The 10,806-nt window shown below is 49.0% G+C and overlaps 1 protein-coding gene across 1 annotated transcript in view; it reads left to right on the top strand.

The window, feature by feature from the left end:
• LOC138848072 (uncharacterized) overlaps window positions 1–2,460 on the top strand; it is a 287,172-nt gene extending 284,712 nt beyond the window's left edge. Inside the window, exon 2 of the mRNA XM_089310672.1 lies at window positions 1,918–2,460. Within this exon, the coding sequence (XP_089166798.1) occupies window positions 1,918–2,072 (155 nt within the window). The 3' untranslated portion in view covers window positions 2,073–2,460. The remainder of the gene's footprint in view (window positions 1–1,917) is intronic.
• Window positions 2,461–10,806: the final 8,346 nt, after the last annotated feature.

The raw sequence follows: 10,806 nt of genomic DNA on the forward strand, positions 1-10,806 counted from the left end.
TAAATTGAAAACCAAGGAGAAAACATTTTTAAACATCTTTTTCATCACAGTAAATGAGTAAACAAAGTAAATGAGATGGGCTTTTAAAAAAGATTTATTTATTTATTTGAAAGGCAGGGAGAAAGGAAGACATACATAGAGAGATTGCCCATCTGCTGGTTCACTTCCCCAGATGCTCGCTAACAGCTGGAGCCAGGCTAGGCTGAAGTCAGGAGCATGGAACTACATGCAGGTCTCCCATGTGGGTGGCAAGGGCCCAAGTACTTGGTCCGTTAGCTGCTGCTTTTTCAGGCACATTAGCAGGGAGTTGGATTGGAAGTGGAGCAGCTGGGATTCAAGCTAGTGCTCTTATGGGATGCTGGCATTGCAGGCTACAGCTTAACCCACTGCACCACAATGCTGGTCCCTAGGAGATGGACTTTTAAAAGGGGCTAGAAAACGGTACAAATAAAGAATCATAGGAACAGAAAGGAATAAATAAACATAGATACTTGAGACTTTTTAAAATTTCAAAGGAAAAAATGGATAAATTTGGCTAGAACAAAAACCTCTGTACAACAAAAGACAAAGTGAAAACATGCCTTAGTAAAATTGATAAGAAGAAACAAGAAAAGAACCCAATAGGAAAATAGCCAAAAATGAACAGATAATTCATGGATAGGGCAATCTGTTCAGCAAATGAATACATGGAAAAAGTGCCCAAGCTGGGCCAGCGTGGCAGTGCAGCAGACTAAGCCCGGGGCTGGTGATGCCAGCAGACCATATGGGAGCGTTGATGTCTTCCTGGTTGCTCTGTTTCCCATCCAGCTCCCTGCTGATGGGCCTGGGAAGACAGTGGGAGAGAGCCCAAGCGCTCGGGCCCCTGCTACCCACGTGGGAGACCCAGATGGAGTTCTGGGCTCCTGGCTTCAGCTTGGCCCAGCCTTGGCTGCTACAGTCATTAGGGGAGTGAACCAGCAGGTGGAAGATCTCTGTCTCTGTCTCTGCCTCTAATTCTGCCTTTCAAATAAATATATATATTTTTTTAATGAAAAAGACAGACTGCCCAAGCCCATGAGGAATGAGGCAAAGGCAGATCAAAGCAACCAGATGCTGTGTCCTCCTGTCCTCTCAGACCCAAAATGCAGAAGCCCGAGAAAGAGCAGCAGGAGAGGGGAGAGGCAGGCGCGGTCAAACCTCCCATGCGACAACTTCGGTGCAGGTTCTGAAAGACGCCCTGCAGGGTCCATGAAGCTGGACACCTATCAGGGTCCCATGAAGCCAGGCGCCTGGCAGGGTTGGTGAAGCTGGACGTCTGGCAGGGTCCCGTGAGCAGGAGCTCCGGTCCCTCCCCCTAGCTGTGCTTCCAGCGCTTTCCCCACAGCATGGCGCTTTCCCTCACACCAGCCAGTTCTCCATCTCTCCAGATCCCCACTGCGTCGCCCAGTGCTCAGCTTGATTCTGACAGGTACTGGAGGGAGCACAGCCCCCGAGGTGGAGGGCGAGGAGTGGGGTGGGTGCCGAGCAGCTGGTCCTCTCCTGCTGCCCCCCAGGTTCCCAGCATCTCGGTGTATCCATCATCTCAGAGGCTGTCGGAACCCTTTCCCTTAGGGTTTCTAAGGAGGTCCTGCTGCCAGGCAGTGTGACAGATTACATCATGGGTGATGGACTTCTGTTCCAGCTCCTCTCCCCTCCTTGGAGGCCGATGGCAGAGGAGGCTGCCAGTTCCGACCCTCCTCATCCTCAAGCTCTCTGGGGTCGGTGGAGAGCTACTCAGTGTAAACTGAGCTATGGTTGCAAGGGGCTTGCTGCTGATCGCGAAAGGTGTTCCTCTCGACCTCATCCTCAGGCTATTGCAAGGGTGTTCAGGCTGTGAGTCAGGAACTGAGATGAAGAGCAGATACAGAATCTCACTGGATCCCAAATTGTCTTCTTTAGGCTCGGCCACGCTGAGCAGGCAGTGCGCATCCTCGGTATCACCGCATGGTTTCACGTGGTTCTGGAGCTTCAGCTCTCAAATCCGCCTTCCAAGTGACAAGAAGAGGGAAACGGAGGACAAGCAGAGGGGCACAGTCTCGTCTTTCCCCTTTTAAGGGAATCTTCTTGAGGTACCTTTCTCTGAAGGGAGGAGAGAACTTCCACTTTGACTATGACATTGTCTAAATAAGATAAGAGTCGGTGAACTCAAAAGGCTTCCATAGCCTTGGCAGCTCATGACTGGAGCATAGGGAGATTACTGATGCCATAAACAGGAGTGTCAGTTTGTAAAGTCAACAACAGGAGTCACTGTGCACTTACTCCTCATGTAGGATCTTTGTCCTTAATGTGCTATACATTGAGATTTAATGCTATAACAAGTACTCAAACAGTATTTTTCACTTTGTGTTTCTATGTGGGTGCAAACTGTTGAAATCTTTACTTCATGTATGCTAAACTGATCTTCTGTATATATAGAAAATTGAAAATGAATCTTGATATGAATGGAAGGGGAGAGAGAGCGGGAAAGGGGAGGGTTGTTGGTGGGAGGGAAGTCATTGGGGGGGGAGCCAATGTAATGCATAAGCTGTACTTTGGAAATCTTTATTCATTAAATAAAAGTTAAAAAAAAAAGGAATCTTCTTGTGTAGGAAGCTCCTGCTTATGCAGTAATGGTCAGAGTATAGACATGGCCACCCCTGAGAGCGAGAAAAGTAGAAATGGTAGCCTTGTAAGTGCACATGCTGCTCTGAATAAGGATGGGAGAGGGTGTTCAGGATGCAGCAAGAATCCTTTGTGTCTCCACTTAAAGGTTTGTGTTTAGAAGAAGGCTAAATAAATGGCAGTGTTTCCATCTGCTCAATGGAGTGCTGTGTGGTGGTTAAAATGAGAGGAATGGAGCCACATAAATCCACACGCAGCACCCTCAAAACAAAGTCTCTTGCCTGAAAAAGCAAGTTGCAGAATGGCTTCAACTAAACCATCTCATTTGTGTAAAATCCTGTAGAACAATACAACGTATCTTTTATGGCTACATAAACTATATATGTTGGGGAGAATAGAAACACTAAGAGCAGGATAGTGTCACCTCCAGGAAGGCAGGGGAAGGTGGGATCAGACAGACCCACAGAGGTTTCTTCACAGAGAAAAGAATGAGATTTGGAGGAAATGGAAAAGTGCTGAGACATGGTAAGGTGACACTGTGCATATGGTATGCAATTCCTTGTTCTCTACACACTTCTGTGTGCTTAGCATCTTTCTTCTCCAACAGCTATTTATTTCCATTTAAAAAGCAGAGAGGGGGCCATCATTGTAGCATAGTGGGCAAAGCCACCACCTGCGATGCAGGCATCCCAGCCGTGGGTGCTGGTTTGGGTCCCGGCTGCTCTACTTCCAGCTGCCTGGGAAAAGCAGCAGAAATAGCCCAACTGTTTGGGCTCTTGCCACCCACGTGGGAGAACTGGAAGAAGCTCCTGGCTTCAGCATGGCCCAGCCCTGGATGTTGTGGCTTTCTGGGGTGTGAACCAGTGAATGGAAGATCTCTCTCTCTCTCTCTCTCTCTCTCTCTCTCTGTAACTTTGATTTTCAAATAAAAAAAAATCTTAAAAAAAAGGCAGAGAGATCTTCCAACCACTGCTTCAGTCTTCAAATGCCCACAACAGGATGGCCTGTGCTGTGAGTCGCCTTCCACTGGGGAAGGAGAAAGAATCACGGCTCCGGCGCAGGGAAGGATGGGAAGGCAGCACGATGCTGATTAGATGCCGGCTGAGTTATGGAGTCTTCCAGAAGAGGGGGAGTCGCTGGGCTTGGGGATGCAGCCAAGGGGAACGGTGGAAAGCGATAAATTCCCATGGCTGCAGGACCTGTTGGTGGCAAACACTCGGCGCGGAGAGCCGGGAAGGAAGGGAAGAGAGCGTGGAGTCAGATTTTGTCTCAGCTCCAGCACCTCGAACGCGGTAAAAGACAGCTGGCACGGTGGCCGCTGTCCCAGTCCTCGGTCTGCAGCTCCCTGGGGCCAGCTCCGCAGCCCAGCTTCTGTCTGCCACCTGGAGTTGGGAGAGGAAAGCTCTGTGTTACAACTGGAGCCACGCACACATGGATCAGATCTCAGATCTGCGAATGTGTGGCCGTAGGAGGGATTAGCAGACAACAAAATGCCATTAAAAGCTGAGACGCAAGAGATCCACTCCCCCTGAAAACATGCAGGCCCCTTCGACGAGTTCTCTCCCAGCCAAAGCCCGCGGACTCCCATCTTGTCAAAATCACTGCTAATTAATAGCTTTCCACTTCCCACTGAAAGACAAACAATTTACAGGGAAGTCAGGCAAGCCCACGCATAATCACTCTAACACCTTCCATGTATGTTTTGAAACGTGCTCTCACATTTCATGATCCTTTTATTTTACAAGATGGGTAAACTGCAGACAATTATGGCCATAATATGGCTGAGGTGTTTGGCTTTTATCTCTTTGTAGTAAATTGTGGTTGTTCAAGCCTTCTCAGTAATGGTTTCCACTGCTCTCTTGATTTCTTCCTATCACCCGGCAATAAATATGACTTTTTTTTTAAAAAAAGAGAATGTTATTTTATTATGTCACCTGTTCAACCAGCAATATAATAATTAAATAATTTCTTGGTAAGCACAACTCAATTGAATTAATTCCACTAACACAAATATTGTATGGTACATGCCTCTGAAAATCTAATATTAAGTGTATTAACTCTGTTGCGTGCCATTTTTCTCTGTATAGGCAAAAAGTGCTGTCTGGATAATTGAGCAGGCAATTTTGCTTTTGAAAGATGTTATCAAAGGACACGAGGATTTAATTTCAGATTTTTATTAGAAGACAACACGTTCCACTTGGGATCCTTGGCACAAGACCCACGGCTGCCATGCTTCAGAGGTGTGTGCACGCCTGCCAAGGAGGGCAAACATCAAAGCTAGGGCTATGGGGACAGTTGCACCACAAAGGGCATCCTTTGCTTCTGAGACTCATTCTCTTGATTGCCTGTTCCTTTGGAAATGTCCTTAGGCCACCTTGGCCAGAGGCATTCTTGGACTTCTGAAAATGTGAAACTTGTGTAAAAAAAAAAAAAAGGATTAAGATTTAAAGGTAACTGTCGCTCCCCCTCTTCGTGGAGGAGCAACACAGGACCCTGCGCTGTTCTTTCGTCTGCTCGGCCCTCCCCGGGTTTGCTGCTGGTTCTTCCCGGGTTGGCTACTATCCCTTCCACCTCCGTGGAAGGGCAGTTCCCCCTGGCCACATTCCCCACTTCCGCAGGGGAGCGGCACACCGCCGGCCGGCTCTCTTCGGGGGCTGCACAGGTGTTCCTTCAGCTAGATGTTCCCCATAGATGTTCCTGGTGCATGCCGTCTCTCTCCTCCTTTATAGTCCTTCTCCGCCAATCCCAACTCGGCTGCCCACACGCCGAGTACGCTGCTCTCCTCCAATCAGGAGCAAGTCCTACAGTTTATTAGTTGAACTGGAGGCAGCTGGGTAGAAGCTGTTTTCTCCTCTCCCAGCGCCATATTGTAGGAGAGCAGATGCATAGAATAAGTCTTAATTCCAGTAACAGTCTAGTCCGAGCTGCTCCCCACAGAGGAGAGCAGATGCATAGAATAAGTCTTAATTCCAGTAACTTAGTCTAGTCCGAGCTACTCCCCACAGGTAACAGCTCTGTTAGGATAATCTCCCACAGAAACCCTCTAAACAATGGAGAATATTATCCTTACACCTTTTGACTGTTGGCTGTCCTTTGGGGGTGGTCTCAAGATGTGATTCCGGAAAATAGGCAATCTATTAGTGTGATTTAAGGATTCCTTCCCAAATTCTCCCCTCAGTAGGGCTCAGCAGGGAAATATGGTATATATAGTGCGCCTTCCTTCACAGTGACATGGGTGTCCTCCCATTAATTAGGTTATGGAAATGCAGAGCTAAATTGTCATCCAGGGCAAGTAAAATGAAATGGACTCTTTTTTATCTTTTTGCCTCCTGAATTTTGAATTCATTGAATACGGCAGGCTATAGCAAACGCATTCCTCTAAGACCCTCTGACATTTGAAAGTCAAAAATCTGCAGTGCGACCTTCTTTCTTCCCAGGCCCTTTCCTCCTTCTTCCTAGTCCACCGACACCATCACATCAGGGAGAGAGACCGTCACAGTCCTAAGCGGTCATTTATGTGATAATAATGATGACGGAGTGCTTCCCATGGCTCTCTTGATTTTACCGAGTGGCTTTGCAAATATTAGCTCACTTGTGTGCAAACCCAAGATCCCTAGCAATTGGCGACGGTGGTGGCTGGGAAGGGTGTAGGGTTTGATTTCCCTTTCACACTCAGAGTAGGGAATCAAAGCAAAGAGAGATGGAATAGCTCCACTTTGCTTGTCTTCCCCTCTCTATTCCAAATCCATCATGAGCTCCTTGGACCTTGGCCAAATTTTATGTGGGTGCTGCTCTTGTTGGCTGATGTTCTTTCTTCGCGATCCTGAAGGTCCCCTTGGAAGGCCAGGAGGTGGCCTCCCCCTACTCCTCTTGGGTTCACCCATCCTGAAACATGACCTTGCTCTACTCTTCTGCAAGCGTTGTGATGATGGGGATGCAGGTTTGCACTGCAGGGCCAGCAGAGCTGTTGGGTGACTCACGGGAATATCATATTTAGCACGTTTCCCCCAGTGAAATGTATGTATTTAGATGACACATAATACTGTTTTAAAAGCCAAATCAGCTTGGCTCTTAAACTCAGCCTCATGGAAGAAAATGGAGGAGTGGAAAAGACAGAATGAGCTCACTTGGGAGAGCCAGCTGGCCAGAGAGTCCTTTCAGGCCATCCAGGCAATGAGCTCACACAGGGACATCGATCGTGGACGCTGAACTGTGGGGCATAAGAAATAGGAAGTGGCCTTATAACCAGCTCACCCCAAACATTTGTGGCTCACAAATATTGCCACTGGCCATGGGGGACCCTGATGGTACACAAGCTTTCTGGAGAGAAAAACACAGTCATCTACCACTTGAGTTCATAGGGCCTCTTGGGAATTGATAGCAGCGTTATGGCTTTTATCCTCTCTGTAGGTCATCCTCTGAAAGGTAACAAGGCCATCAGCACTTGAACAAGCCAGATGGCCCACTCAGCTGAGACAGGCTCCCCCTGGAACCATCCTCCCCCCGGTTCCTCTGTTCCCAGGCTTGACGCTACTGCGCCTCACTGAGCTGGGGCTCAGAGCAGCCCCCAAACACAGGGAGTTGTGGGAAAAAGACACTAAGGAGGTTAATGTCTAATTTTGTTTTTTACTGTTCTTCTTGGTGATGTGTGAAGCTGGTGATGTGCTCAGGGGCGCTCTCTAAAAGCTCTCATTTTGTAAAGTATGTCACCTTGAACCTGCTCACCTTCAATGCATCTCCCTCCTTCCAGCTCACCTGCACAGGGTCTTAAGATCTTCCTGTTTTCGTGTCATCAATTTCCCTTTTCTTGTCCTTTTCATCTGGAAACCCAGGGCTTGCTGTGCTCCTCACACCCCCACCTCCTGCAGCTCTTTTAAAACAATATTAAAGGAAGCTGGGGCCAGCCCAGACACTTCTGCAGTCCCGCTCCCGACACCTCCCTGTCTGGAAGAGGCTCTGTCCTTTCATCGCTGGCATTTGTCCTGGTCTCTCTGTCATTCCTTGAGTGTGTCAAAACAGCCCCAGATCAACTGGTTGGCAGCTCAATTATTTCCAAATTCCTTGAAGGCGTGACAGGTGCAACAGAGGAAACAGCCCTTCCTGCCTAGGTCACCTTTCAGTCTGCAGAGTTGGCTTCAGATACAGGCTCTTGGGGAGAGTATCTTTCACAGGTCACCCTGCGCCTTCCTTTCCCATCCTCTCCTGAGCCAGGGCCCTGGCCTCTAGCTTGTGGTTTCCTGCACAAAGTCAGGGCGACTGTTATTCTGTGTTCTATCCTGGAGGCCCAGAGAAATTTTCAGACTTCTCTGTGGCAGCAGTAATGATGCTGACGGTGGTGATGATGATGATGTTGGTGATAAAGACAGTGGTGGTGGTGGTGGTGATGCTGATGTTGGTGATAATGACGGTGGTGGTGGTAATGATGATGTTGGTGATAATGACAGTGGTGGGGGTGGTAATGATGATGATGTTGGTGATAATGACGGTGGTGGGGGAGGTGATGAGGGTGATGATAATGAAGATGATGCTGGTGACGATAACGTTGGAAGTAGTGGTAACGAAGATGATGATGGTGGTTGTGTTGGCATGGTGATGATGATGAAAATGATGTTGATGGCAATATTGGTGGTGGTGGTAATGACAGCAACAGTTAACACTGCAAGGCACCATTCTTAGTGGTTTGCATGTATTAATTACTCAGTCTTCAGGTCATCTGTATAAGCCAAGTATTATTGCTATGACCACCCCTATTTTACAGATGAAGAGATCGAGGCACAGAGCTGTGAAGGGACTTGCTGAAGGTGACATAGCTAAAAAAGGAATCGGGTCCAGACAGCCTGGCTCCAGAGCTCACGCTCTCAGTCACTGCGCGAACTGTGGAGATGTGCAGTGGTGCTGTGGAGCAGCGGGTTAAGTCGCCGTTGGTGACACTGTCTTCCCCGATTGCAGTGCCAATTCAAGTCCCAGCTGCTCCTCTTCCTCTCCAGCTCTCTGCTAGGAAAGCAGAAGAGGGCCCAAGTGCTTAGACACATGTGTGGGAGACGTGGATGGAGTTCCTGGCTCCTGGCTTCATCTTGGCACAGATCTGGCTGTTGTGGTCATGTGGGAACTGAATAAGCAGGTAGATCTCTCGATCTCTCTCTTTTTCTCTCTCTCCCTCCCCCAACCCCTCCTCTCTCCCTCTGTCTGTCGTTCTGCCTTTCAAATAAACAAATCAATAAAAGGTCCAGATGCTTCATAGTCCTCAGGGCAACAGAACTAGAAGCAAATGAAATTGTGCTAATTTTAAGCAGAATGATCATTAACTATGTTAATGACCCCCACAAGCAGAGAGGGTGGGATGGAAGGTGAGTGGACAGATGAGACCCACCAGGCTACATCTTTCATCCAAAAGAGTCTTTTGAAGAAAATAATTACAAACAGGGGAAAACAGAGCAGGGAGCCTGGCACCTGGTTACCTGACCTCCACAATGGCCCCAAGGGATCTGACCCTGGAGGCCTATGGGTTCTTTAGAAGACAACTGGGGAACGTACTGGGTCCAGGTGTGGTCAACAACACCGACCACCACTTACTACCTACCTGCTACCCCCAGCTACTTTTCTTATCACTTCTAAGGCTCAAAGCAGTGTTTGAAGTGAGCTGTCAGCAGCCTCATTTCATAGGGGAGGACTGGAAGCTCAGGATGCTTCATGACCAACTCAGCTTCACACAGTCTAAGTTGGTGGCCAAGCCAGGATTTGAGCCAAGACTCAGAGAGCCGACTCCTTTGCAATATATCGACTGCTTGCTATACATTACCCCATGGAAATTGGAGTCATCGGTTTCCTCTCATACACACATGACTCCCTGCCTTGGGCCACAGAAGACTCTAGCACAGCCGTCAAGTGTGATTTCTCTGAGCAGCACCTGTGTGGCTGCTCTCGCTCCCACACCCATTCATTCCCTGCCCGGTGGATTATTTTTTATGTCCGCAGCCACCCGCTGGATGCAGATGGAGGCTGAGAGCTGGCTCAGCTGAGCTGTAATTCCCCAGTCCCCTCTGTGGCGCTCACACGGCCGGGGTCACATCTGTGAACCGACATCCACTCCAGCGCTGTGGCTGTTCGCGCTGACAGGTCCCACACTCCTGCCAAGCAACCATCCGCATTTCATCCATGAGCTCCTGCCACTCTCTCAGGTGGACGCCATCTGCTCGAAGAGATTGATCTGCACTTACTTCTTTCCAATCTGGCCTAGAACACCCTGCTATTGACCAAGGCTTGATCTAGTACCTGTCTGCCAGAGAAGCTACTCCAATAATCTCTGTGGACCAAGGCGAGGCAGCCATTCGATCCATTAGTTCTTCACTGCTGGTCCTTGCCTCTGCAGGGCGCATCTGCTAGCCAGGCCATCCTTTTCAAATACAAAGTGAGCCCCCGAGGAGGAGCTGGGCTTTGCTCTTGCGGTAGGATGCTGACTCTCTCTGCTTTGTGGTCAGGGTATCAGCTTCAGGGCCAGGTGATGTGGCTGAAGTCCTGGCTCTACCACACCCACCTGGAGAGCTTGCCTGGCCAGTGCTACTTTCTCCCTCTTTGGGCAAGGCAAGCAGACTGCCCATCATGGAGATCAGGTCACAGCAATTGGCATGAGTGTTTTTCAAGCGGAGCCTGGAGGGGAGACCCTGTCATCTTACAGACCATCCCAGGTCCTTTCTGGTCTTTTCTCACTTCTGCAATAGAGACGGCATGTTTGGAGCAGGTAAGACTGACGCACAGAGAATGAGAATCGGCAGCTGTCACCCCTGCAGCTCCACCGCCGGCCTCTCTGGTTACATGAACCAATGCATCCTCTCTGTTGGCTTGGGCTAGTGTGACTGCAACCAGGCCAGTTCAGCCCAGCCCCGAGTTGAGTTGAGTTTCCTGCTGAGTCTCTCCTCTGTGATATCATGAAAGGGTCTCTTCTCATGAAATTGGCTTGAGAGGCTCTTGAAGGCTACACAGCAAAGTGTTGGCAGCCCAGTTACGTCTGGCTGTGCCTCAGAGGATTCTCTGCTTCTGTTTGGACAATGCTTTTCCTTTCTTTCAGTGATTCAAACTGTTCACAAAGCACTTTCCCATCCTGTGCCTGCTTCTCTAAGTGCTGTCAGCCACCCTTTAAGGCAGGATTCTGTTCGTTAAGTGAACAGCCCCACTGTGTGCCAGTTACTG

The sequence above is a fragment of the Oryctolagus cuniculus genome, chromosome 12, assembly GCF_051225735.1.
Source record: "Oryctolagus cuniculus isolate XC-2025 breed Fujian yellow rabbit chromosome 12, ASM5122573v1, whole genome shotgun sequence".
Classification (NCBI taxonomy): Eukaryota; Metazoa; Chordata; class Mammalia; order Lagomorpha; family Leporidae; genus Oryctolagus; species Oryctolagus cuniculus.